Raw genomic sequence first — 27,685 nt, forward strand, 5'->3', positions numbered from 1 at the left:
CTGGAGCAGAAGCTAAAGCAAGGCAGAACAAAAAAGTAGGGAGGGGAGTCGCTTATTGGCAGCCTAACCCCAGGGACTGGGGACAGGACGGAGAGTGGTTCTGGATCAGAGAAGTGGCAGAGTCCTTGAGTCCCAGGGCAGGGCCAGTCTGTCTGGGTATACAGAGGTTGACTGGGCCTTTGACCTAGAGATGAGGCAAGCCAGAGAAAGCTCATTCCTAAGACCCAAGCAAGGCAAGACAAGCTGGGAGTCTCAGGACCTTTCCCACGGAGAAGGGTTGGCTGCAGTTACATTTGGAAGCATTTCTCAGTCTATGTTCCCTACACCATTTGGCAGACACTGTCATTTCTTCATCTGGCACACTGGCTAGCATGGAGCCTTAGACCAATGTGTTATAGATAAAGGCCAAGATCTCCAGGTCAACAGTGATGGTACCAAAGGGATCCTTGGACCTTGGGAAATCCTCATAGACCGATGTCATCCCTTCATGTGTCATCTATGCTAGAGTATTTGAACAGGGGCTGTGGCCCCAAGGAGAGATGGCACACCAGTTAGTGGACAGGACTACAACTGAGGCTGCTGTGGGACACAGGCTGGGAATCCTGCTGAAGTCCAGACCCTGGGCATAGAGCACAGTGGATCAGGATCCCCTGCCCAGATGTTCTGGGAGAGCTGGGCTTGGGGAGGGAATGGAGAGGGCTCTGGATCCATCTCATAGCCCTCAAAGCAGACACTGTAATCTGAAGATCTGCCTCTCTGCTCTGGCCGTGGCATTGTCTGACTGTAATTCGAGTCTGTTCGACATAGTGCATATAGGAGGTGCTCAGTTGAGAGTTAGATTCTGATCTGAGGCTCGGCTGAGCCACACCAGCCGGCAGAGCCAGGACCCTAAATGGAGGACGAGGATGTGGCCTGGTAGAACTCACGAGCCTCAGAGAGTCTGGTGGAAAGATGACAGAAGGAAGCATGGCCAAGATGCCAGCAGTAAACATCTGAGACAGATCTGTCCTGAGCAGGGCTTAGGACAGCAAGGGCTTTGAGACTCCTGTGTGGGTTCTAAAGTGAAGAAGGACGACGGCCACCCACATTCCTATCTCCTCACTTTGTCCCAGTGTGGGGAAGGAGGAGTCACAGCTGTCTGTCCACCCCTGTCCTGCATGGGGGATCAAGTCAGACCCTTGATATCTTACCTTGATATATTACCTATCTGGTAATAGGTCTTGTACAGTTCTCTTGGCTTCATCTGTGCACATCCTACTCAGTGTCTCTGGGCAAGTGGATCCCTGGTGACTTTCTTGTCCAAATTTTCAGTAATTTCATAGGGAAATGGAATGAGTGGGGAATCTCGTGCTCAAAGGTTCTGGAACATTCTTCACAGGCTCACTGTGAGCTCAGATCGGGATGATAGGGATGACTATCACCTCCCATTCCTGCCTTCCTCAGAGTCTCCAGCCCGTGATAGCCCGAGGGCAAGGCTGTGCTAATAAGCACTGGAGTGTTTGTGCAGCTTGTCATTGAGTCTGGAAGAGCTCTGCTGTACAAGCTCAGAGCAATTGCACACGGAGTGCATTCTCTAAAATACAACCTCGGGCTGTTATTAAAAACTCTATAAAATAGAGGAATTACAGACAGAAAGCAATTTCCTCTCCCTCATAAAAGTCTGTGGTTTACAGTTTTAGCTCTTTCTGCCCAGCCATCAGAGCTGTTAGCTAATGTGGTGTGCTAATATACAGCTCTAATGAAAACCCTATAATGAAAGCTATAAAAATGAGACCAATCCCCAAAGCACCGGGTGCCTGGTGGAGGGCTGAGCCTAGCCTTGATTTTCTGTGATTTTGTTTCAGTAAGGACATGTGTCTCGGGCATTGAGGCATTCTCCTCCGATGGAGCAGACAAAGTCACTAGTTCTCTTAGAAAATAATGCCATTGTCTGGAAAGTGGTTAAGAGTACTAGTTGCTCTTGCAGAGGCTCTGGGTTCGATTCCCAGTACCCACATGATGGCTCACAGCTATCCCTAACATTCCATTTCCAGGGGGATCTGTGCTTAGATACATATGCAGGTGAAACCATCACACATAATATAAAACAAAGCAACGCCTCCAACAGCAGCAGTAGCTTTCCCAAGTACTTGCTCTCTGGCAATGCTTTGGGGTTTGCCAAAGTCCTCGAATTCAACTTAAACCACTGCAGCCCAGTTGCCAATCTCACAGCTGATCTGTCTAACTTCTGGGAAACATATCTCAGCCGTCACTGCTGAGCAAGGCAAGGTATGATCCCAGGAGCCACAGACGTCCACTGATGTCTTAGCCTCAGATATCCTCTGAAGGTCTTGGCCACAGATATTCACTGAAGATGCTTTCTTTGGAGCATGGTTAGGCAAATCAAGAGCCCTTAAAAGTTTCAATGCACAGATAGACTAGATCCAAGAAGGAAGGCTTGGCATGTATACTTATTTTTTTTTCCATCTGTCTTGTTTAGACTGAGAGATGACAGTTATGTAGGAAAGCCACAAATTCAGAGGACAGTACAGTGACCGCAGCTTATGTCTAAGTGTCTTTAGCCACTATTGACTTAAGAGACCAAGTACCTGCTAATACTTCCCAGAGATGCCTTCTCACACACTCTTGCTGGTCTTGACCTCCTGGGAACCACACCAGCATGTTCCCTGGGGATCTGGCAGTGTGTTATCCATTCTTCTCAGAAGGAGTTCAAGCCATTTTGGGTTTGGGCTGTTGCCAATATCCCCCTCATGTCCGTGAGTGGCCTCATGTACTGGCTTCTCCTGCCATCTGTGTGGCCAAAGGGAGTGCTGGCCATATGAAACCCAGTACCAAGCTCAGAGCACTCAGTTGACCAATTCAGGTGAACCCACTTTCTACCCTCCCTCTAAAGAACAGGGCCCCCTTTTGCTACATTGCAACCACAGCCAGCATTGCAGCGGGGTCACAGTAGAGAAAACAATGTCACCATACTTGTAGTCATGGACACACTTCTTTAAAGCTTCTGTTCACACACATTAGCTCTTTGAAACTGGAGAACATCTTTTTCCTGATTTTGGTGACTTCTCTCATGTTCTGGCTAGCACACCAGTGTCTTCAGTGTGGCTGCTCCAGACACACCAGTAGCGTTTCTGCATGAGCTTTGAACCTAACATAAAGGAGATGCCATTTGTCAGTTCTTTTAATGTGCAGTTTGTGTCCTGCTTGAAAATCCTTTACCTACCCTGAGGTCACACAAACACTCCTGTGCTGTTGTCAGACACCATACTGTCTTGTTCTGTGGTCCACGTGATGTCTGCTTTTATAAAGCACACCCTGAATACCCCTTCCTGAAGACATACAGGAACCTCTCTGTAGTTTCCAGACAATGTGGATAACTGAGAATTAGGGGCAGGGGCAAGGGAGTGACAAAAAGCAGGAGGAATCAGTGTGGTAACCAGCAAGCAGGTTCCAGTATGATTCTGAATCTCAATTTGGGAGATTCAGTTCTCAAAACACAGGAGCCAGGACACATGGCTTCATGTGTCTACACTGATTCTGCTGCCGAACAGATGGGTACTGGAGAGGATGTGTGGTGTCATGTGGTAACTGGAAGCTGCCACCAACATCTAGGAGAGACAGTAGCATAGATAACCTGTCCCTCCAGGTTAAGTGGGATCCCCCCAGCTTCAATGGCAGGGAACATGCACTGAAACCCCTCAGCCCAGACTCACAGGAGTGTTGCTTGCCAGATGTGGGATTGGATGTGAATGTAAACAAAGGTAGCCTGCCCTCTGGACTCGAAAGCTAAATGACAGGAGGGGAGGGAGGGGCAGCCTTGGCTTAGGAGCCCCAGTCTCCAGCCTGCAGTGCCACAAGGCATAGTAGCACTCACTCACAGAAAGGGAGTAATGTTTGTGGGCACCAGTATACAAGTGGGCACGAACCCTGTGCTGTCTGCTATGGTGTCCTGGGCCACTTCGCTCTCTGTGGTTCAACACATACAGTGGTGCTTGGTATGAGTGAGGGGCCATCCAGCTAGGCAGAACATCCCAATCTGGGCGGGGTCTGGCATATTTCAGATATATGCTTTCTTCTCACAAAGGCCTGAAGGTCTAGTCTAGCATGATTAGGAGACAGAAGCCCAGGTTCAGCTGAGTGGGAAAGCCACAGTCTTGGACTTGGAAGATTCCCATCACCAATACCTACATGGGTATCCGGGGCCTAATGACCTCAAAGACAGGACTGCCTTTGCTCAAACTAGATGCTCAAGCAGCCAGCCACTCGGGCAGCCATCTCACATGTGCACAGAGGCTCTCCTGTTCAGATTTCCTGAGGTGAATATCAATAAATGACTGAGAACCTAGCCTCAGAACCTAGCTGCCTTCATATGGTTTAATTTTTACCAGCCCAGCTTCCCTGATCGACTGTGTTGTCCTTTCAGCACTATGGTGTGCACCACTGAACAGAAACTGAGCTAGTAAGGGTTTCTATTGTCTTGTTCTGCCCATGGCTTGCCTGGAATTTGTGATCTGGGCTAATTAGATATCTGTCTGAGTTTCCAGCTAACTTCCACGAATGGCTGGCTTAGTAGTTTTAAACTTTAAACAACAAGCAAAGACTGCTTCTTTGAAAATCTGTTTTGAATTGAGCTATTCCCCTCAATGGTGTCCTGTTACAAACCTAGCGCTGGTTATACTTACAGCTCCTAGGTCCCTCCCCGTGTAGGGTCAGCCTCGGGCAGAGCACATACCTGCTTGGGCAGCTACGGTAAAAGACCCAGGATACAGGTAGCATCCATGTCTAAAAGGGCTTCTTGATGCCATAATTAGGATGTGTACAAATCACATCACCCTTTGGGGAAGGTGGGAAGGCCAACACTAGCCCAACAATGTCCAGGGGCTGTGGCAGGCTAGATACAGTGGATGTTGCCTTCTGCTTGTCCAGCTGCCCCCACCCTACCCTGAAAGCCTTACCCTGCAGCAAGATTCACAGGAAGCACGTGCAGCCTGGAAATGCATGGCTGTGCTGTATTCAGCTTTTAGCTATACTTTAGAGCCAAGTTCACCTCCTACTTATTCTACAGAAGAATCTTATCCAGAATGACTCTCTGCTTTGCCCATTGTACTGCAGGAAGCAAGATCTGCAGGTCTTTCAACCCTGCCCAGTGATGCCCAATGCCATGGACAGTGTGTACAACAAGGGATGGGGGTTTCTTGCTGGGCCCCCTGGGCTGGCAGTGCAGGGACACACATTACCTGAGGCTTTCTGAAGGGACCTTTCACCGTGACCAGCCCAGGGTGTGCCAGTTGGATTTGGGTGGTCTAGGGCTGGGTTTTGAGCAGCATGGGTACCCAGCTCTCATCCAGAATGTCTGCTTTTGCTTCTGGTCCCAGAGCCTAAGATGCTCGCCAGTGGGGCTACCATCACAGGGACTTTATCTCCTGATGCCACCCTGCCTGTTTCTATGGTAACTGCAGATCTGTACCCTGCCTGTGCGTGTGATTGTGTTCTGTTCTCCTTGTAGATGGAGGAGATAAGATTTAAAGACAGAGCAGTCTTCGTGCTGGAAAGAGAGTTAGGGGTTCAAGCCGGGCATGCCCAGAGACTGCAGCTCCAGAAAGAGGCTCTAGATGAGCAGCTTTCCCAGGCCAAAGAGGCTGAGCGGCACCCAGGCAGCCCCAGACGGGAACTTCCTTATGCAAGCGGTGCAGGAGACGCCTCAGACCACTCAGGAAGCCCTGTAAGCAACCCCAGGTCTTGTCTCAGCCAGCCGCGAGACCCAGACACATAGAGCCATGTAGCTGTATGACCCAACACAACAGCTCCATGGGGAGTCCAGAACCCATATCCAGCCAGACCCTCCTGTCCCATACTCTGTACAGCCAGTCCCTGCTTACTTGGCTCTCTGGCCAGGAGGGCTGATACACTGTCCTCCTTCATTATCTGCCCAGCAGAAGCAATGATCTTGTTGCTTCCTGGTTCCAGGTTGCTGAAGGTCACTTGCCAGTCATGCCCTGGCCTTGGTTGGTGGGGAGGACCACTCCAAGCATGAGCTGCTTCCCTTCCTTTCCCTTCCATCCTCCTGTGCACGGGCTCCAGCTCTCCTTCACCCATGTCTCTGGCTTGGCCCCCTTATGGTCGTTGCTAGCGTTAGCATCACCAGTCACTGCCCACCTGCTTTTCCTATGACTGTGACACTTTCTGCCCCTTCTCAGACTGACCTTGTAGGGGTAGCCAGTGACTGCACAGCTGTGAGCACATTCATCTTACCGCAGCTCCTCATTCATAATCTCTGTGGTGGTCTGCAGTACCCTGGGAGACCCTCAGGGTTACCCCTCTAAGTCTTTGGTCCCCAGCCTCTCCTGCACCTGTTGGATGAGGAATTTGACCCATGGCTGGTACCTTCCTGGACATCTTGTTCTTTGATTCAGGGACAAAAGTTTGAGCTAATCCAGCCTTGGGCCATTGACTTTGGAGAATATAACTTATAATCATATTACAAAAGGCTTAACTAAGATCGAACCAACCCCTTGTCCATCCATGTTCTGGATAGACCACCCCATTAACTCCAGATGCCAAATATGCATTAGAAAGTTTTCACTAATTTTTTTTGACTTTCCTGTGGTTCCAAAAGTGAGTCTTAGAAACTCAATTTGAGGAAACAGCATTAGGAAGTCTATAAGGGATGTCTTTTCCTGTGCTCATCCTTTGAGAATGATTGCTGCTTGGCAGGGCAGGCCCGTCTGGAAGGCACAGCTGGGCAGCGGCCGAGATTATGTAGCTGGTCCTCACCCATACTCGGGCTCCCACACTTGCACACCCTCACCCACCACATTTGCATATTGCAGACATCTTTGCTTTCCCATCTTGCTGTGTGCACTGCATGATGCTCCAGGCCAGGCCCCTCTGCCACGAGGGCTCCGCCAGCAGCCACTGGGAAGCAAAGGCAATCACAAGGCAGAAGTGTGTCGGTCTCCAGTTGGGTTGGGGTTTGCAAAGGTTTGCATCTAGGTACAGTTATTTGCAGTTGATTTTTGTTTTAGGAACAGCAGTTGGACGAAAAGGATGCCAGGCGCTTCCAACTTAAAATCGCGGAGTTAAGTGCCATCATACGTAAGCTAGAAGACCGCAACGCCTTGCTGTCTGAAGAAAGGAATGAGCTGGTAAGTGGTTGATAAGGCGGCTTTGTGTTCCATAGGTTAGGACTGCAGCCTGGGGAGAGGTGGGAGTGTCCATTTCTGAATTCCTTATGAAAATGAGGAGTGGCAGTGTCAAGGGACAGCCTTCCTCAAGGGAAGCCTTCCTCAAGGCTTCTTGCCATGCTACTATAAAGCTTTGCTAACAAAAACAGGTGGTGAGCCGTATCACACCCCCACTTACTTATTAGCAAGCAGAGCATTGTCCCTCTCCCCCTGCTGGCCTTCACCTTTCTGTCCATCTGCAGATGAGCAGAGATACATCCTTGAGATACCTCTGGCTCACCTAGGTGTCCAGTGGGCAGAGAGCAGTTACCTGCTGGGACTCCACCTGCAGCTTGAGCCAAACTTTCCATTTCACAGGCCATACCTACAAGTTCTGCACCTACAGGTTGTGACTCTATGGCCCTCACATCTACAGATTCTACACATCCATAAATCTGTCGCCTACGTATTCTGCATCTACAATTATGTACTGGCAGGTTCCACACCTATAAGTTTTTGTATACGACCGTGAGTCCAGCCATGGATCAAAAATACTTTCTGAGCCAGGCAGTGGTGACACACGCCTTTAATCTCAGCACTTAGGAGGCAGAGGCAGACGGTTTTCTGAGTTCGGGGACAGCCTGATCTACAGAGTGAGTTCCAGGACAGCCAGAGCTACACAGAGAAACCCTGTCTCTCGAAAAACCAAAAAAAAACAAAACAAAACAAAACAAAAAAAACCTCTGAAAATTGCATTCATCCTGCATAAGAGTCTCTCCCTCTCTGTCTCTCTCTTTCTCTTTCTCTCTCTCTCCCTCTGTGTGTGTGTGTATGAGTGAGAGAGAAGAGAGAGAGAGAGATATTTTTGTTTCCTAAACAATATCATACATCCATCAACTAACTATATTTACTCTGTAAACAAATTATTATAAACAACCGTGCAGCACACCAGGAATGTGGTAGGTTCCATGCAAGTACCAAGACCCTTTCTACCAGGGGCTTGAGCACCTGCATATTGGGGGTCCTCAGCCTATTCACCCAACCCGGTCACAGTGTTCTGACTGGTCAGTTTGCTTTGTATGAAGGCATGTCAGTACTGTGTCAATTAAGGCTCATTTTATGGAATAAATACTGTTTCAGCTAAAGCGGCTGAGAGAAGCTGAAAGTCAGTACAAGCCGTTGCTGGATAAGAACAAGCGCCTTACTCGGAAAAACGAAGACTTGTCTCACACTCTGCGACGCATAGAGAGCAAGCTGAAATTTGTCACTCAGGAGAACATAGAAATGGTAAGCACATGCTAGGTCTGCAGAAACAGCCACCTGCACAGAGCTAGGCAGCATCTCATCTCCTCTGTATTCCTCTAATGCCAGAGGCTTGGGCAAACAAGCTTATAGCCCTGAAAGTTCTATGCTCAAGGTAGCAAGAGGCCCCAAGTATAGAAGGACAGGACTTTCAGGCCTGGTGTGAAGCACCGAGCCAGGTGTCAGGGTAAACTCCACTCTTGCCTCTGCCACTGAGCCAGACTACAGAGTGGTTAGTGCTGCCTACCTGTTCCTTCTTGCCTTGAAAGTCTCAGGGCCCGTGAGGCAAGTGAGACAGGTGTTTTGTCTGGGCTATCCGGGAAGCTGTCTGGGGCCTGATGTGTGATCCAGATAAAGGCCTTGGTTTCCCCTGTGCTCTGCAGCAGGCTGTTCCAAGCCCAAGCCGAACAGTCCTTGCCCACACCGAGGTAACCTGAACTGTCATTCAGGCTGGTAAGGAGGCCCTCAGTTCTCACCATCCAGGTCAGTCACTGTACCCACCATGCTTGGTTTTTCAGAGGCAGAGAGCAGGAATCATCCGGAGACCCAGCTCCTTAAATGACCTTGATCAAAGTCAAGATGAGAGAGAGATCGACTTCCTAAAGCTCCAGATTGTGGAGCAGCAGAACCTCATTGATGAGCTTTCTAAGGTGAGTATTCTATACTTCCCTGCTGCCCTGTGCCTTCTGGAGCCACGCCCTCTGCTGCCCTGTGCTCTCTGGAGCCACGCCCTCTGCTGCCCAGTGCCTTCTGGAGCCACTCCCTCTGCTGCCCTGTGCTCTCTGGAGCCACGCCCTCTGCTGCCCTGTGCTCTCTGGAGCCACGCCCTCTGCTGACCTGTGCTCTCTGGAGCCACGCCCTCTGCTGACCTGTGCTCTCTGGAGCCACGCCCTCTGCTGCCCTGTGTTCTCTGGAGCCACGCCCTCTGCTGCCCTGTGCTCTCTGGAGCCACACCCTCTGCTGCCCTGTGCCCTCTGGAGACACGCCTCCTGCTATCCTGTGCACCCACTGGAGCTGCCTTCCCCTAGCAGCCTATGTCCCTGTAGAGCAGTACCCCTGCTCACTGCACATCCTCTGCTGCCGTGCCCTCTGTCTGCACCCCACCCCTAGCCACCACATGCCCTCTGTTGCCACACACCCCAATCTGCTGCACACCTTTTACTCTCTACTGCTGTGTTCCCTGCCTCAGCTCTCTATGGTAGAAATGGGGGCAAGGTAGAGCAGGGATGCCTTTGTGGGGTCTCCCCAGCTGCCCCTATCACAGTCAATGACCTTCTACTTAAAATGACCTTCTCTAAATGGCTCCCTGAGTCTCCTAACACTGTGGACCTCAGAGCCCAAGGCCAGCAAGCACTGTCCATGTTGGTAACAAACCACTGTAGCCAGATATCTTAAGAACATGCTATCTATGTTCTCTAAGTTTTGGAGGCCGAGGACACACGTCCAAAATCAAAGGGTGGGTGGCTGCACTCCACCCATGTACTCTGGTAGGGACCGTTCCTTCCCCCAGCAGCCCTTGTAGATTCCAGTATTCCCGCTGTGGATCTATCTTTCCTCTCAATACCACCGTGGCTTCCTTCTCTTCTGTTGGAAAGTCTCCTTTTCCATTTCTTGTAGGGAACATTGCCACTGGGCTTAGGGTTCATCCTAATCTAGTATGGTCTCATTACAGCATTTTACTTAGATACACCTTCTCAAAAAAAAAAAAAAGACTAATTTTGAAAGCAGGTTCCATTTACAGGTTTGGTGAATAGAGACCTGGACACTTTTGGGGGTGGCTACCTTTTGGTATTTCCATTTCTCTGTCCTTATGCCAGTCCCCACATCCCAGCATGGGTTGATACATAGAGCTTCATAAAACCCTTCTTCCTGTTGTAATCCTGGTTGAGTTCATGACGAGGCTGTTTCAGAAAGAAGTGCCTCTAGTCACGCTGTGTCCTTTGGAAGGCGCAGCAGGACAGTGGCACAGACTTCGGTCTCTGGCCTGTCTTGTAATGACCAAACCTGCCCGCCATTAAACTACACAGGAAGATCCCTCTCCCAGCTCCCCAGACTATGGGTGGTCTCACAGAGGTGGCCCTCACTGTCCCTGCTGGGGACCTAAGTCCTTTTCTCATTCAATCAACAACAATGTTTGATGAGAGAAATGGGGAAAGGTTGTGTTCCTGATTGATGACAGTTTCTGAAAGGCCTCTTTCTCCTTCTTTAAGGGAATAACAGGACACTCACTATGAACAAAGAACCCTGGTAGTCTGAAAGGTTCAGGGAGCCCCTCTCACACAAAAGAAAGGAGTGTTAGGTCTCAAGTCATGTAACTCTGAGGTTAGAGGTCAGAGATCCTGGGGCCATTCTCTCCAGCCTCTGCACTGTCCATGGTATGATGTGGTGTTTTCTCCCCCTAGACCTTGGAGACAGCAGGCTATGTGAAGAGTGTGTTGGTAAGCACCGACTGGCACCACCTTGCTTGCTGCATGTTCCCTTTGCCCCGAGTAGCAACACGGACCCATTCTATGCCATGGCCCCTTATAGTTCAGACAGGAGCAGCTGTAGCAGTCTTGGGTGGGACTTCTCACAGTATGCCCTGGCCAAGCTTGCAGTGGTGCCTGGCCATACTGGAACAACTGCCCCAGGCGAGACAACACCAGCTCCACTGTTTTTTCTGTTTGCTCCTGAAAGGCCAGAACCAAGAGGCCACCTTTGCCACTCCAACCAGTTTCTCCAAACTGGCAGGAACAGGCTATGTTGCCGTAGCTGCTTCACCATCGCTCCTGACAGAGAAAACACAAAGGCACAGAGCAGCTTTGCAATAGTGAAGCAGGCAGTGCCTCAGGAACTACCTCTTTATACGCAGGAATCAAGTCTCATGGAGCAGAAGGGGCCTGGACCACCCATCCTCCTTGGATGTCCAGTTTTCCATAATCCACAAATGATTGCTAGTGTGCATGATCTCCTTAATAAGCCATCATGCCCCTGCCCACCATCTACACAGTTTAGGTGCAAGCCTAAACCTGTTTGCTGGCCAGATAGCTGCCCAGCTGCTTAAACAGACCTCTCCACCTGGCTTTTACAGGAACGTGATAAGCTGTTGAGGTATCGGAAACAAAGAAAGAAAATGGCGAAACTCCCCAAGGTAAAAGAAGTGGGGGGCTCGGGCATAAAAGGCAAGCTTCTAAAGACCATGTAAGAGGAGTGAGTCTCTTCCTTTGCACATGGAAAGAACATTTTATTAAAAAATGTCGCTCTGAAATAACCCACATAAGACGGCCAAGCAAATCCTCTGTTTAGTCTTTTAAATTTTGTTAACAGAGATCAGGCCAACATTACTCAGGAGAGAAGGACTGTTTATCTTCAGGTTATGGAGCTGTAGTTGGGAACATCAAATTCAAGTGGCCTTGGAAGTGTGCTTCATGGGTTTTGTTCTGTTTTGTTTGTGACTATTTATTTTTACATTTTCATTCATCCTTTGAGAAGTCCATACAATGTATTTATATGATGTATTTTGATCATATCCACTCCCTACCCCCTCCAACTCCTTCCCAACCCCTCTCCTCATCCACAGACAGCACTGATAGACTCAGTAGGTTATACAGAGGCCCCAGCTGTCTTTACAGCTTAAACCCCAAGGTGGCGTTAGGTTCAGTGTCAGAAATACTGCGGATTCTGGTCAAACGTGAGAAAGAAACCTGAGCTCTACCTTGGAAATAGAGGGGTGGTCTCACACTTGGGAAGTCAGGCAGTGAGACTGTTTCCCTCAGTTGATCTTTAGTGAGTTCCTAAGGTCAGTGGTCAACGTGTGCCCCTGTGGTGTGGACAGCCAGCTGGGCTCAACAGTCAGGGCATTGGACACACCTGGGACCTGTTCCACCGAGACAACCCCACCCCATTCTCAGTGCTGCAGAGACATGAGGGTCAGGTCCAGGTCAGAAGGTAGGTCAGAGTCAAAAGGTCTGCAGGAACAGCCTAGGGCGGGGCAGCAGGCACCAGAGTGTGGTGGGAACTGGCCAGTGAAAAGTGGGGACACAAAGAGCTTGTGGGGCTTCAACACAAGTGGGACAGCAGGGGTGAAGGTGGAGTGTGTGAGGGTGACCTTCAGAGAAGGGCAATGTCACAGACCAGGCCACCAGTGTAATTTCAGTTCAGTAATCAGAGACCAGAGGGGTTGAGATAAAATTGCCGAAAGTTTGTCTTTACTTAGCTTGCCTGTCCTCTGCATATTTCTATGGGAAAGCTTGGGAAAGATTTGGGTGCAGGAAAGAGCCTGCCTCAGAGGGACTGGGGAAAGGCTGCAGCTTAGAGAAATTGTTCTTAAAGAGCCAGACTCCACTAACTAAGTGTTTGGTAGTCATTCAACCAGAAAGGTGAGGTAGCGGTCAGCTACAGGAGAAAAGCAGGCAGCAGAGCTACATGGGAGGAAGATGTGGATCACCCAGGAAGGGACATGAGCAAAGGGGCTAGAAAAGTGGTCCTCGGGGGCACCTGGTGGTCCTAGGTCCCAGGTACAAGCCTCTCTAAAAGGTTCTGGAAGAAGGACCAACAGAGAGACCCAAGGTGACAATGGCCAATCAGAGATGCAGAATCAGTTGAGGAAGAAAGGGGTCCTGAGTGTGGCTGAAAGAAGACGGGGCCTTCTGGACTTTGTAACACTCCTAAAACCTAGATGAACAAAGCATAGGATTTTGAAGGAAGAGTTTCTCCAACTAGCCAGCAGAGGACCCGGTTTTGCCTGGTTTCTGGTCCAATCTGTCAGCAGAGACATGTGGCTGTAGAGTGTAGACTGGAGACTGGAGCTCATTGTCCACCTCTGTGAGTTCAGCAGGCATGAGGATCAGGTCCAGGAACCACTTATCCAGGGAGCGTGGGCCACTTCTCCATCCTCCCGCCATCATAACCAAACTGGCTTGTAAGGCCCAGACCTCTATCTGGGCCTGTGTGAGACCCCGCCCCCCCCAGTCCTTCTTGAAGGACAGCAGCAAACCAAGAAGGGGGTGAATTGCATTGGAGCGGCCCAGTCATGAGGGGACAGCTTCTCAGCTGTGACCGAACACCTGGGCAACAGGAAGAGGAGGCAGAAGGAGACCTTAGGGCTATCAGCCATGCCCATCTGGGCTTGTGCTAATGCATTGCATTTGTGTCAGAAGCCGGTTGTCGTGGAGACCTTCTTTGGATATGATGAAGAAGCTTCCCTGGAGTCCGATGGATCTTCCATTTCTTATCAAACTGACAGGACAGATCAGACCCCATGCACCCCTGAAGATGACCTAGAAGAGGTAATCTGGATCTCCCACAGAGTTCTTTGGCTATCCAGTCCTTAGGGGTTGGTGAAGCACAGAGTCAGGTGGGGCAAGAGATACAGTGGAGGTCTCATGTGAACCCTGCTCCCTTCAGGTCTTCTGTTCCACCCCTGACAGTCCTCCCGTTTGCACAGTGACTAACACCATTTACATTGCTTGGATGTGTTGCTCCTGGGAGCTACTTCTTGCCTGTAGTGTCTGGTCTTGCTTGTTCTCTCCATAGAGCTTGAGCCCCTTATGAGGGGCGTGGAGGGCTTCCCAGTCCCTTCAAAGGCTTCCCAGAAATTTCTGAACCATTTCAGGGCCCATCAGAGCATCAGCGTATTGAAAGGAGCCTTTAGCATGTTAAGACAGTCAAGTGTCCTGTCTGGCTAGCCCTTCCCACCAGAACAATGACCAAGTCAAGTCCAGCATCCACCTCAGATCCCAGGCATAAAAATGAAGATTTGTCTTTGTGGGAACTGCTCCAGCCCCTATGGCCAGAAAGTGGTGGTTCACAGCCTTGACCAGGCCCAGTGGCAAGGCTATGCATGGGCTTCCCTGGGATGCAGGAGTGAAGCCATGGGCTTCCCTGGGATGCAGGAGTGAGGCCATGGGCTTCCCTGGGTTGCAGGAGTGAGGCCATGGGCTTCCCTGGGATGCAGGAGTGAGGCCATGGGCTTCCCTGGGATGCAGGAGTGAGGCCATGGGCTTCCCTGGGATGCAGGAGTAAGGCCATGGGCTTCCCTGGGATGCAGGAGTAAGGCCACAGGCTTCCCTGGGATGCAGGAGTGAGGCCCAGAGACTTTGGACTTGCTTAGAAGTCTAGCCTATCAGAGCACTTCCACTACCATCAGCTTTGGTGAACAAGTGTGTGTGTGTGGGGGGGGGAGAGATAGATTCAGTCACTCCTAGATATGGCCTACTGTCCAAACTGAGGGAAAACAGGACTTCATGGTGACATCAGACCCACTTGCATCTGCTCTCTAGCTACGACAGTATGTGCCAGCACAGCTAGAAGCACATATCCAGGGATGATTCTGCCCGTGTGAGCCTGAAGTAAACAATCTTGGCACAGATCTGTGGGAGAGAGGGCTGCACTGCCAGGGACTGTACTTCCCACAAAGCCCTGTGTGCTACTCATGACACATTTCTGCCAGCAGAACTGTGGGGGAGCCTCCTCTATCATCAAGAGCCCTCTGAGTCAGGGCAGATAGGAGTTCCAATGGAACCCCTGGTCACTGGCTACTAATCAATGAGGCTTACCTTCATGGTTAATTCATCTACACCATGCCCTGCCTCCCCAGGACCCAAGGGTTACCTCCCAGGAAAGCCTCCTTCTTAGCTCAGGATCCCAAGTCTTACTCCTCCCCACAGGCTGCAGAGTCCTCCTGGCACACTTAGATTATTCACTATACCTCACTGGGAAAAGTGGAGGCTGTTTGGGGATGCTTCTGTGTGGGGCCCAGGTTAATGCTATGTCTCTCTTTGCATGTGTGGTGCCTGTTTGGTGTCCATGTACTTCTCTAGGGTATGGCCAAGGAAGAGACCGAACTGAGGTTCCGGCAGCTGACCATGGAGTACCAGGCATTACAGCGAGCCTATGCCTTGCTGCAGGAACAAGTCGGAGGGACCCTAGATGCAGAACGAGAAGTTAAGGTCTAAATGACTTCTACTCTGCGACGTCCCAGCTCCCACTCAGCTCCTCTCCATTTGTTCCTAAAGCCCTACAGGGACACTCCACTTGCCTAAACTTTTGAGTTAAGCCCCTTTATCCCACAGTTACTGGGTCCTGGGTATTAGCACTGAAGCCATTACAAGCCAGTGTTATGGAGCCTGAGGCTGAGTTGGTGTGAGCTAGAGGTGGGGCTGGCATGGATAGTAGAAATACAGATGTGGGTGAGAGTCCTTGTCTCTACCAAAGGCTGTAGCTGGCGTACACAGGGCCCAAGTCTTCAAAGATGACACCACCTTTGCAGACTCTGAAAGCACAGTTATGCTAAGGACAGCATGGAAGTCTGGGTTTGTAAGCAGGAGCTGTAAGGCTCCGTCCATCAGCAGCATCCAACACTGACCAGCAGGGCTGGGAGTGTGGGGCGGTGCTCTCTGCTGGATATTTAGAGGCAGTGAGGGCATCAGCCTCAGGGAGGGACACAGGAAAGGAGATCCTTTCCACTGTTTTCCAGGGACAGCTGCTTTAAGAACAGTGGCTGGTGCAGTAAGGAGACAGGCCTCTTCCTGGGAAGGTGGGGCTCTTCTGATCAGGCAGCCATGAGGTCTTGGTTCTGGTTGGCCAATCTCCCTGTCCACTCGTCAGGGAAAGAGGCAATTTGGCCACTTAGTGTTTTGGTAAAACAACACAACTACTTCTCAATGAGCTGAACTGAGGCTTGCATATTCTTCAGCCTGCGTCTTTGAGTATGTCTATCTGTCTGTTTGTCTGGGCTGTTAGAGAAAATTTGATGTATGCTTCCTCCCATCCTACAGACCCGTGAGCAGCTGCAAGCAGAAATACAGAGAGCACAGACACGGGTGGAGGACCTGGAAAAGGCTCTGGCTGAGCAGGGGCAGGTGAGTTCCTCTGGTTGCTTGTAGCGTTAGTATCCTATGTCTGTGCTAGGGAGTCCTGGGAGAGGCATGGCCTTCTGTGGTTCTCAAGTTTCCTGTTCAAGAAGAATGGAGTGGGCAAGCACATACCTATATAGGAAGTGTTCACTGCACACTGCAAAGCTGAGCAGGCATAGTATGTTTCACAGTTTCTAATATCTGGACGGAATTCCCTAGCAAGCTGCAAGTGAAGCAAGAATCTACCTACTTGGGCTGGAGAGATGGCTCAGTGGTTAAGAACACTGACTGCTCTTCCAGAGGTCCTAAGTTCAATTCCCAGCAATCACATGGAAGCTCACAACCATCTGTAATAGGATCTGATGCCCTCTTCTGGTGTGTCTGAAAAGTATCTACAGTATACTTATATAAATATAATAAATACATCTTTTTTAAAAGTTACATCAGTCCACCTTAAAAAAAAAAAGAATCTACCTACCCACAAACAGGGCTTCTCCTTGGCTTGTCCACCATTGTTCTGAGCCAGGGCCAGAACTTTAGGTCCTATGTACTCTCACCATAGACATCAGAGGGGAAATTCCAAGCTACTTTTAGCTTAGCCCCTGACCTGGGTTTCTGGGAACCCATAATTTCTGTGGAATCAAATGGCTCAAGGTGTTTGTTACCTTCCTCATACCAAAACACCACTTCCAGATTCTCAGATCCCATGGAGGGATCTGTCCTCTGTGGCCATGCTCCCTTGGTCCTTGTCCAGCCCATGTACCAGGTGGCTCCCAATGTATTCACTGCTAGTTGGACATGCAAGAAGACACTCCGTGGCCAGTGTCCTAGAATTCAGTGCCACAGAACCAGTCATCTCTTGACACACTGAACCCACTTACCTCCATTCCCTGGCCACCATGAACTGATGGTGTTCAGACCCCACCATGCACAGCCTTCACAGACCAAAGGGTGGTCCTGGGCCAGTCAGCACAGCTGGGCCATGCTACAGGTGGCTGCTGTTCTGTTGTTGGTGTTGAAAGAAGAAAAGTGGTGGGGAACCGGAGCCATTACAAGGTCTCCTTCAATTACTGGAGGTCAGGCCTCTATCCCCGCTTTTGCAAGGTTAGAATCGCCATAGTCCTTCTATACTTAGAGAAGGGAGGAGATGTCAGGGGCAGCCCTGCTTATACACTGAAGGCCTAAAATCAGCCATAGGCCTAAAATAAACAATAGGCCTGTCATACATGTACACTAACACCAAATCTTGGGTCTCTGTCGAAAAACATTGAAACAGATGGCTATAAGCTATTGTAAACAGGCAGCTTTTGTGGAGATTTACCAGCCTGAGTAGTCATAGACCTTGTAAATAGGTAGCCTTTGCAGATAATACCAACTTAGATAAGGACAAGTGAATCATAGACAGAGTCATAGAGACCTGTCCCCTGAACCTTCACCCAGCCGATACCCAGTTCTGAAAGACATCTGTATTCCCCCTGAATACCCACGCTCCAGTGTCATCCCCTTCCCCACGTCCTGCCTTTTTGTGTTTATAACCCCTGTGGGAATAAGTAAAAATTACGATTTGAAAAAAAAACACAACAGCAAAAGAAAAAAAAAAAAGAAAAGAAAAGTGGCCAGGGAAAAGGAATCAGAATAACATGTCCCCACCCCCCCCCCCCCATCCATAATTCAGGAGCTATCTTCCATTGATAAACACTTGCAAAGAAAAAGTTTGAAAGAGTCTGACTGGGCATACAAACCACTCTTAAGGGCAGGCCTCAGGCCCAGCAGTAGATGGCCAACACAAAACAAACTCAGTGTTATTGTTAGAGGTTTTTTGTTGTCTTACAATAATTTGTAAGTTCTTTCCTTTTCTTCACTTTCTTTTTCTTTTTCTTTTAGCCTTACAGATCTTTTACTTGTATGTTGTGATGTCTGGTTTTGTGGTTTTTTATAGGCTTTCTCTGTGTGTGCAAATGAGTGTGTATTTCTACGTCTATATGTCTTCGTGTGCTTTTTTTTTCTTGGCTTTTTCCCCCTGATTGTTTGTATTGTCCTATTTTTTTTTTATTATTTCTTTTCCATACCTGCTTGCTTTCTTTTTCTTTCTTCTTTTTTTAAAGATTTGTTTATTATTTTATGTATCTGTGCATACTGTAGCTGTCTTCAGACACACCAGAAGAGAGCATCGGACCCCATTACAGATGGTTGTGAGCCACCATGTGGTTGCTGGTAATTGAACTCAGGACCTCTGGAAGAGCAGTCAGTGCTCTTAACCACTGAGCCATCTCTCCAGCCCCGTTGCTTGTTTTCTAATGAGACAGAAAAAGAAAGGGCGTGGATTTGAGTGTGTGTTGAAGTTGAGAGGATCTGGGAAAAGTTTGGAGGAGCAACTCTAATCAGAATATAATGTATGAAAAAAATCTAATATATATATATCTATCTCCACACCTCTGGGGGGCCTTTATGGGGAAGGACTTCTCAATGAAGCCCAGTGTTTAAGGCACCCTGCTGTCTTCCTAACACAGGTTTAAACTTAAGAATGGTGGTGGAGGGTAAGAAGGATGTGTTTGACACATTGGATTTCCTCCCAGGTCAGACCTGGAGGCTGTGTCAGGAGACATCCACACATGTCCTCTGACAGAACAAAAGCCTGCATTCTGCACAGGTGTCATCCTAAGTATAAAGTGATCAGGGCTCCACCCTGCATGTGTCACCTACTCCCACTTGCCTGAGTCCTCACAAGTCAGCATTCCCTGGACACTGACATTTATACTTCATAGAGTGCCTGGTTCAGGAACCCTGGCCTGGGCTGCTGTCCAGACAGTGGCACAGAACACCATGGAGGTATGTATCCTTTGATGCAGGACTAGCTGTACCTGTCCAAGACCCTTAGAATGAGCACCACACAAAGGTATCCCCCACCATACACTGCCCACAGGTGGTCACTTCAGAAGCAGGCACTGGCATGCTCAGTTCCACCCAGTCCTGGTTGGAGGTCACTCTGCAGTGCTCTCTTGCAGTGTATTCATGTCTGCATTTTAATTCCATTTTCAAGGATATGAAGTGGATTGAAGAGAAGCAAGCATTGTATCGACGGAATCAAGAGCTTGTAGAAAAGGTATGGCCTGCCTTCCAGCTGTGCATAGATCCGACAAGATGACTTTGTGCTTACAGAGTATGTGGTAGACTTTGTGGGCTGTGGTAGGCTTGGGTACAAGTTCCAGGCCTTTCTGTAGTTCGCACAAGACATTCCACTACCTGTGGAAAGATCTAGTGATGACTGAATTGACTCACAGGATGTCTACATTGCTGGTCTCCGTATTAGAACAAGCTTATATAGGTCTCTAAGTTCAGTTCAGGGAGAGGTGGATATAGCTGTCTGTTCTACAGTGGACATCTATCTTCATGGAGTTGCTGAGGATGTGACCCATGAATGGCAGATACTGCAATAACCTTTAGTTCTTGTCTTGTTTTGTGATGTCAGAAAACCCAGAGCTTTGTGAATGCTAGGCATGTGCCTGGACTCTTAATACTGAATTATACATACCAGCCCTTGTGTGCTCACTCTCAGGAAGGCAGGACGCTACATCCGGTTCACTCGTTAGTAGTGCTATTAACTTACACATGAATTATCCGCATCAAATCTGGAATGCGGCCAGGTAACCACATACCCATTCATTCTTCCCCTGGGCCTTAGACCAGCCTGAGCTCTGGCAATTGCACAGGGATAGCTTGTCCTCAATAGTTTCCTTCCTGCTCCATCCCTGTGGAGCCTGTTTTCCTGGGCAGCCCTGTTGAACTGCACAACTGCCCTTTTCTCACAGAAGCAAACAGCTGTCCAGACAGCTAGTCTGCATTCTCTTGAATCAGATGCCTTCTCACCTCGTCCACTTCCTATTCCTCAGATAAAACAAATGGAGACGGAAGAGGCACGGCTGAAGCATGAGGTCCAGGATGCAAAGGACCAGAATGAGCTGCTGGAATTCAGGATCCTAGAGCTTGAGGTAGGATAGGCTAGAGGGCTGGGTCACCCAAGCAGGTGGGCCATAGGGCTATGAGATAGGTGCTGCTTCTCCAACCTCTTAGCTTTTGTGAGTCTATGAATAGAAACCCAAAGACCACATGGGAAAGAAGAGGCCAGATGGGGTCAACTGTATAGCTCCCAGGAAGGATGGGGCAAGTGGATAAAGTGAGGTCACCTGGGGTAGGGGTGAGGGGTGACAAGCAAGAAAACATTGTTGTGAAGGGAAAGGAAAATTAAACAAACAGAAAGCCCAGGACAGCTTCTACACCTGTGACCTCAGCAAAGCACTGCATCTTCCAGTGCCCAGGCCCTGGAACATCCCAGTGGACATCCATTCTTCTTTGTAGAAGTCTCTAGTGGGGCAGAGGTACTGTGAAGTGGTCAGATAGCCTTCAACCTTGCCCTGCTGACTCTGATCTGTGACCTCTGCTATGACCTACAGAGGAGGAGAGACAGAGATCCCTAGGAGAAGGTCACACTGGGCTTGGGGGCCGTGTCTGTGTCACTGTGAGAACAGATGGGCAGTGTGGCTCACTGCAGCTAGGGAAGTTATTACTTCCTTGATGGACATTCCCACACAGTCCTGTGTCCTCTGTCTCAGTCCAATTGGCAGAAGCCTGTTGGACACTAAGTCCAGATGGACCCACTGCTCAGAGTCCTCCCACCCACCATCCTTGGCACCGGAGGGTTATAAATCTGACTGTCTGTCCTGCATGAGTCCTGGGCCCCTGTGTGTGTCCTCTGGATAAGGTCCATGAATACATCAGTTGCCTTGTCCAGTGCTATTGCTGCCAGTCCCATGAGTGGCTCTATCTGAGGTCTGTCCTCTAAGCCTTCTCAAAGTCTCTGGTGCTTAGGAATGGATGAGCAAGTGAACCCTGGGATAGGTCCCAGTCGACCCCATGGACAGGGCTCCATAGAGCCAACATCCTACCACCTGGGGCAGCAAGCACACAGGGACAATCTTCTGGGCAAGTCCATGGAGGTTTCTGCCCAAGGACTCTACTAGAATTGAGTTTGGGCAACATCACCTTGACTCTTCAGGGGATGGTCTTAGTCAGTGTTCCCCTGAACCCAGCACTGGAAGGGGGAGAAGACAGGAGGAGAACAGCCCACCCCTGCCATGCCCACCCTTCTATTCTTTGTCTCAGGAAAGGGAGAGGAAGTCACCAGCCATCAACTTTCACCATACACCTTTTGTGGATGGGAAGAGCCCCCTGCAGGTGTATTGTGAAGCCGAAGGTGTAACGGTAAGACTCTCTCCTCCTTCACCTGCCATGGTCTACCCAGTTGACACTTACATATTGTCCTGTCCCTCTGTTTGCCTCCTAGGACATCCTGGTCACAGAGCTGATGAAGAAGCTGGATATCCTGGGGGATAACGCCGTAAGTGTATGTTGCTCTCCTGACTTGTGCATGCCTCTTCATGCTGACCACCCCAGCCCAGCCCTCAGCCCAAGGGTCCCTTGAACCCATTCCAATCCCATCAGAGGCTACCCCAGACAGAGACATGTCCTAAGGTGAAGAGCCTGCTTAGAATGACCCCTTGCATTTGGGGAAAGTTTGATCTGGCTCATTGCTTCTAAAGCACTGGGGCCGTCCTAGATCTAGTTCTTGCTACTTCCAGTCATGCATGCTTAGTTTCTGGACACTGTATGTATCATGGCACTTCTGTGACCAGAGGGTGATGGTTTGGGGGAGTGTTGCTCTTAGGGAACCCAGGATCACTGGGATTCTCAATTCCTTGATTTGAGGACAGAAGCAAAGTCCATTCGTAGGTAGTTGCTCAATCTCATTTGGAGAAAAGTTCTAATTTCTGTAGCAAACTCCTGAAATTACTATTAATTACCAAGTGGACAAAATAGACACAACCCTCCACGACACCTCCTATCTTTCCTCTCTTCCACACATCGCTTCATTCTGTCCACCATCTATACATACATACATACATACATACATACATACATACATACATCTTGCACTCATTCATACATCTTCTATCCAGCCATCCTTTGCTGACATCTACCTACCAATTCCTTCTCCATCAATCTATCTTTTCATCCATCTTCTGCCCACCATCCCCCACCCACCTTTTATCCATCTATCCATCTCCATAAATCCTTCTGTCATGTTTACCAAGTATCTATCTATCCATCATCCATTTTAATCCCATTCATTCATCCTCCATCAGTCCTCCCTCCCTCCTTTCCCCTTCTCCCTTCTTCCCTCCATCCTCCAACTACTTATCTGTCTATCCTTCATGCACTAACACATGCTTGTTGATCTCTCCCACTTCTCCTGTGTGAGGTTTGGTGTTGACAGGAACCTTTCTCTTTATCTGCCCATTTCCTGGGAAGCAATGAATGGCAGAGTAGGGAGAAGCACCTCCAGGGAAGTCCCTGATGGCTGTGTTCACTCTTGATGGCTCCATTATAACAAAGATGGTGAAGCCCAGTTCCATAGCACGGATAACTGTGGGACATTGTGCCCTAGGGTCTAACCTTAGGTATAACTTCTGTCATGGATTCTAACTTCTGGTTTCCAACTAAAGAAACTGAGGCCTCAGAAAGTTACAGAGCTGATATAATGGTAGTTCAGGCGAATGCTCCCACCCAGATCTGGGCCAAGGCGCTTTTTTAATCCAGTTGCTGCTAACTTAAAAGTACCACTAGCATGATTGCCCTAGGATTATCATACAGCCTCTGAGGTCACTCTCAGACCAGCAGAGCAGAGAAGGATGGCAAGTGGATGGAGTATGGCCAGATCTCACACTTAGGAGACCCTGGCAGTTCTTACCAATTGGCCAAGTTCTAACTGCATTTGTCATGATACAACACTGTACTGTGCAGGGACTTTGAGCTTATGAGTCTTGTCTGGGAACATTCTGTGACCCTACTAGTGAGGAACCAAGTGACTGTCACTTTTACAGACAGAGCACATGAGTGCCATGGCTGCCATCACCAAACACAAACCCCAGAACATTTCCTACCAGCTTCAGGTTCCTCGGAAGCCAGGATTCCAGGGGCAGAGTGGAGAAACCAGTGGGGGCTAGAATGGAATCCCATCCTTCATTGAAGATGATACAGCTCAAGCTGCTGAAGTCACCCACTGTCACCCAGAGAAGAGAGTGCTATAGACTGATCAAATAGGGTTCTGACAAAGAAGGGCATTAGGACAAGGCCTCCAGGGCTTGCTTTGATACATCCAAGTAGACCCCTTCCATCGCCTTGAAGGTACTTTGTTTGGCCTGCCCAACATTCGTGTTCCTGCCCAGCAGACAAAGCTAAGGCCACCCAGCTCTTAGGGGGAATGAGCTTCTCGAAGCCTCTAAGAGATTATAAAACACAGGGAATGGAGAGGAGTAGGAGGGATGAGGAGAAGCAAAGAAGAGGAGGGGCAGAGGGTTGAGGAGGCCCATGAGGGAGAAGAGCAGGGGTGAAGAACTAAAAACCACTCTCAGCTCTGGGAGATGAGGCTGCCACCTTGCCCATCCCAGGGAGTGCAGCCACCTGCCTACTTCCTGTCAGCATGGTCACCTGTGAGGAACCTCACTCTGACTTCGGGGTTAGGAGAAGGAAAGAAGCACCCAGAGACTTTATGAAGTTCTCCTTCTAGGAGGGAAGAGCTAGTTTCCTGAGTGACCCAGTCATGGAAATTCTAGGGGCAGAGTAGGGCTCCTCTCTTCTAGCCTTAGCTGGCCATGCCTCCTGCTCCTCTTGGCTCATCTCACATTGGAGAAAGGGAGCCAGATCCAGTATGCTGGCAGTCTTCCTCTGAGTGTATGGCTGGCCACATCCAGACAGAGGACCCCAAAGCCAGACAAATCCTGCTGATTAAGACCACCTAGAGGCCTGTTGGGAACAAAACATGAATATAGAAAAAGGCAAAACAAACACCTCACAGAAACCGGGATCATTTCACAGCCATGGATACTTGATCTTTAACATGGCTGCATGGTCATAGTTCTGGCTTTAGGACTGGAACAGGGCAGGCCAGAGAAACACTTGGCTCCAAGATGTAGTTCAGGCTTGCCTGCTGATTAAGCTGCCCCAATAGCTGTTTCACTAAGACTTTTGGATGTTCCAACGGTGAAGGTTGATATGGACAGTGCCCCCGAGTGGACAAGGTGGGGGCAAAGGGCATCAGAGATCCAGAAGGATGACAGAATAAAAGTACCTTTTAGCTATAGCCCCGGCCCACATCCATTCACCACCCACCCCTACCCCAACCCCATCCCACCTCTGATGACTCTGACTCTATTCTACTTTTCCGAACAGAATCTGACCAATGAAGAGCAAGTGGTTGTCATTCAAGCCAGGACAGTCCTGACCTTGGCAGAAAAGGTAACAGGGACTTTGTGGGTATCTGGGAGAGGGCCAGGCTCCTGTAGGTAGGTACACTCCCTGGGAGGAGGGCCTACAGGGAGGGGCATGGTCCCCTAGATCTTTCTTTTCTGTTTAGGGAAACTTGTCCAGACAGGTCAAACAGCACTGCCACATACCTCTACAAAGGGGAGATTTGATCAAACACTGGCCCAAACACCTCTGTCTCCACTTCCTCCCACAGACGCTCCCCCAATGTAGACTCCTATCTCTACCTCTTCCCAGAGGTTGGAAGCTGGGTTGAACCTGTAAAACTGATGGTGTTCCTTGGTTCCCTATCTAATTCTCTTTGGCCTCCCAACCTCATCCTGGTTCTGGCCCCAGCCTAGACTTGCTTATCAGGCCACCATCAACCCCGCCTCAGACCTCCAGCCATACAGGAAAAGGGGATTCCAGCAAACAGAGTTTGGGAAACAGGCCACCCAATCTCTCCAGGCATAATTCTAAGATCTACCTGCTCCCAAAACCAATTGTCCCTTCTGTCCCAAGGAAATTGGGAGTGGCGGGCATTCTGATGGGATGTCTGATTCTGATGTCAGATGGGATGGGTCCTGGATCAGGTGGATGCCTGGAGCCCACAATGCCAGCTCAATTCTAACTCCAGTTTCTTAGCCAGGCCTCCTTTGATCCTTAGCCAGGCCTTCTCCTCAGTGTTGGATATGGGTGTGTGTAGGAGTTGACATTGATATTCATTTGGGAGGAGCTAATCACTGTCACCTGTTCACTGTGTTTGTGCCCAGTGGCTCCAGAGGATTGAAGAGACAGAGTCAGCACTACATCGGAAAATGGTAGATCTGGAGAGTGAGAAGGTCAGTGGAATCTCCTGAAGTGCCCCCGAAGCTGATGTCACCAGGTCTGAATGCCTGAGGCCTAGGCCTGGCCCTCTGTGTTTCAGGAGCTGTTCAGTAAGCAGAAAGGTTACCTGGATGAGGAGCTGGACTACAGGAAGCAGGCCTTGGACCAAGCCCACAAGGTCAGAGCAGTGGCAGACATCTGCCTGCTTGTCCACCCTAGTGAATCTCTCGGAGACCTGTGTGGCCAGACTCAAAACCTTTAGGAGGCACCAGGACTCTGTGGGTCACTCTCTGCCGGTCTGAGTTCAGAGGACATGCTACTGCTCATTCAGCAAATACTTAAGGAATGCAAACAGAGGAAGACTCATGGATACAATAGTGTGGGGGCACTGAGAACTAGTAGATACATTAAATTAGTATCTACTAGATAGTAGATACTAAATTAGTTAGTTGATGTAACAATTAACGAGAGCACCGTGCATTTAAGAGTTAACTGAAGATAGCTGAATGTTCGTAGGAAACACAATTCCACCGGAGACCCTCCCTTTGTTCATCTGAAACTTGGAGAAAAGCAAGTCTGACCCGTAGCTTGTATCTGGTTATCCTCTGGGGAGTCAACCTAAAGAGAATATCCCTAGTGAAAGGTAACATTGAAAGCCCCCAAATTCTTCATTAACCTATGTTAGTCTGCATTCTGTTGCTATTTTAAAAAGTACTCAAGATCAGGGAATGTGTTAAGAAGACAGGTTCTGGAGTCTGAAAGTCCAAAATTGGGTAGCTACATCTTCTGGGCTCGGATGAGGAATTGGCTTGTATTCCAACATGGTCAGAGTGTCTGGGAAGAGGAGAGATCACAGCAAGGCAGCCAGCCAGAGGGATGTGGAGGTCAGGATTGCTTTCTACTTCCGAGTCCCAGAGAACATGCTGATTCCTTCTAAGGACAGTACTCTGATGACTAAATGGTCTCCATAGGCTCTTAAAGGTTCCACTACCTTATACCATTACACTTAGAACCAAGGTCCCAGCACAAATCCTCCAGAGACACACTCAAACCACTTCCAGACCAGGCAGCAATTGTCTCCATTCTGATAAGCCAGTCCTGGCTGGCATCTGCTTGTAAACCTGAGTTCCACTGGAACATTTGTTAATCTTTCTGTTCCAAGAAGGGCACTGAGCTCACCCGAGTGTTGAATCACATTTGGTATAACTGGGACACTTAATGCTCAGCTGCTGAGACTTCCTTGGGGAATCAAAGCCCACATACCCTTTCTAGGAGTTAGTTACACTTGTGTAGGATAGTTATCTTGAGGGCTTTGTCTTGTCCAGTTGAGAATCCTTAAAGGCACAGAGAGGTACGGATGTCAGTAGCTCAGGAAGAAGAGCTAGTGATCTAAGGTGTGGCTGAGGACAGGCCTGAGAGTTGGAGCATTACAGTTCTTGGCCTTCTTGGTCACTCTCTAGCAAGGAGAGACTGAGGCTGGTGGCTTTGCCCCTCATGACAAGTGAGGGTACTCATTTCTTCCTCCTGCAATTGTTAGCAGAGTCAAAGACCAATTCTGGTCTGAATCCAACAGATTGCTAGGATGTCTATGCAAGTTGTCATCTACTTCCTGTTACCTCCTGAGCAACTGAAGTTCTGCTAGGGTTTATATGTATAGCTGTCTGCTCGCCAGGAGAGTATGTGGGTTTCCTATGCCTGCGCTGAGTATAGAGACCTTTCTAGATTGAAAACCGGGCTTGTGAATTAGGTTCCCATGATGGAAGCTGCCTCCCCTGGGTAGTTACCATCACACCCCTGTCGCTAGACATTCATCTGACTCCCTGCTATATGGGGGTTGGGGGAGGACAGCCAGGGAACACTCAGGCCCTGGTCAGATATACTGAAAAGTATTGCCTCCAAACACTACCTGGGTAACCAACCCAGAGGGCAGTCCTCACGCCTCTGAGGAAAACTGTTTGGCAACTTGAAGTATAGGAGAGCTGACTGGTGTGAAAATGCTCACTCTTGGGACTCAATTCAAACTGGGAGCTCTCAAAGCCACAGGGATGACGGTGAAGACAGCAAGCATAATGGTGATGGTGATCATGATGGTGATGATGTACTCGTGGTGATAGTGGTGATGGGCTCGTGGTGATAGAGGTGATGGGCTCGCGGTGATAGTGGTGATGGGCTCGTGGTGATAGTGGTGATGGGCTCGTG

The 27,685-nt window shown here is 49.3% G+C and overlaps 1 protein-coding gene across 4 annotated transcripts in view; it reads left to right on the top strand.

The window, feature by feature from the left end:
* Jakmip3 (Janus kinase and microtubule interacting protein 3) overlaps positions 1 to 27,685 on the top strand; it is a 50,320-nt gene that overhangs the window by 18,531 nt on the left and 4,104 nt on the right. Inside the window, exons 3-18 of one of the 4 annotated variants that reach the window (XM_028787133.1) lie at positions 5,507 to 5,722; positions 7,026 to 7,145; positions 8,304 to 8,450; positions 8,984 to 9,115; positions 10,868 to 10,903; positions 11,536 to 11,595; positions 13,604 to 13,732; positions 15,266 to 15,394; positions 16,223 to 16,306; positions 19,341 to 19,403; positions 20,191 to 20,289; positions 21,461 to 21,559; positions 21,642 to 21,701; positions 24,587 to 24,652; positions 25,432 to 25,500; positions 25,587 to 25,664. In XM_028787133.1, the coding sequence (XP_028642966.1) occupies positions 5,507 to 5,722; positions 7,026 to 7,145; positions 8,304 to 8,450; positions 8,984 to 9,115; positions 10,868 to 10,903; positions 11,536 to 11,595; positions 13,604 to 13,732; positions 15,266 to 15,394; positions 16,223 to 16,306; positions 19,341 to 19,403; positions 20,191 to 20,289; positions 21,461 to 21,559; positions 21,642 to 21,701; positions 24,587 to 24,652; positions 25,432 to 25,500; positions 25,587 to 25,664 (1,587 nt within the window). The remainder of the gene's footprint in view (positions 1 to 5,506; positions 5,723 to 7,025; positions 7,146 to 8,303; positions 8,451 to 8,983; positions 9,116 to 10,867; positions 10,904 to 11,535; positions 11,596 to 13,603; positions 13,733 to 15,265; positions 15,395 to 16,222; positions 16,307 to 19,340; positions 19,404 to 20,190; positions 20,290 to 21,460; positions 21,560 to 21,641; positions 21,702 to 24,586; positions 24,653 to 25,431; positions 25,501 to 25,586; positions 25,665 to 27,685) is intronic. The other 3 variants (XM_028787134.1, XM_028787135.1, XM_028787136.1) reach the window with 3 other exon arrangements.

The sequence above is a fragment of the Grammomys surdaster genome, unplaced genomic scaffold (assembly GCF_004785775.1).
Source record: "Grammomys surdaster isolate TR1022 unplaced genomic scaffold, NIH_TR_1.0 125612, whole genome shotgun sequence".
NCBI lineage: Eukaryota > Metazoa > Chordata > Mammalia > Rodentia > Muridae > Grammomys > Grammomys surdaster.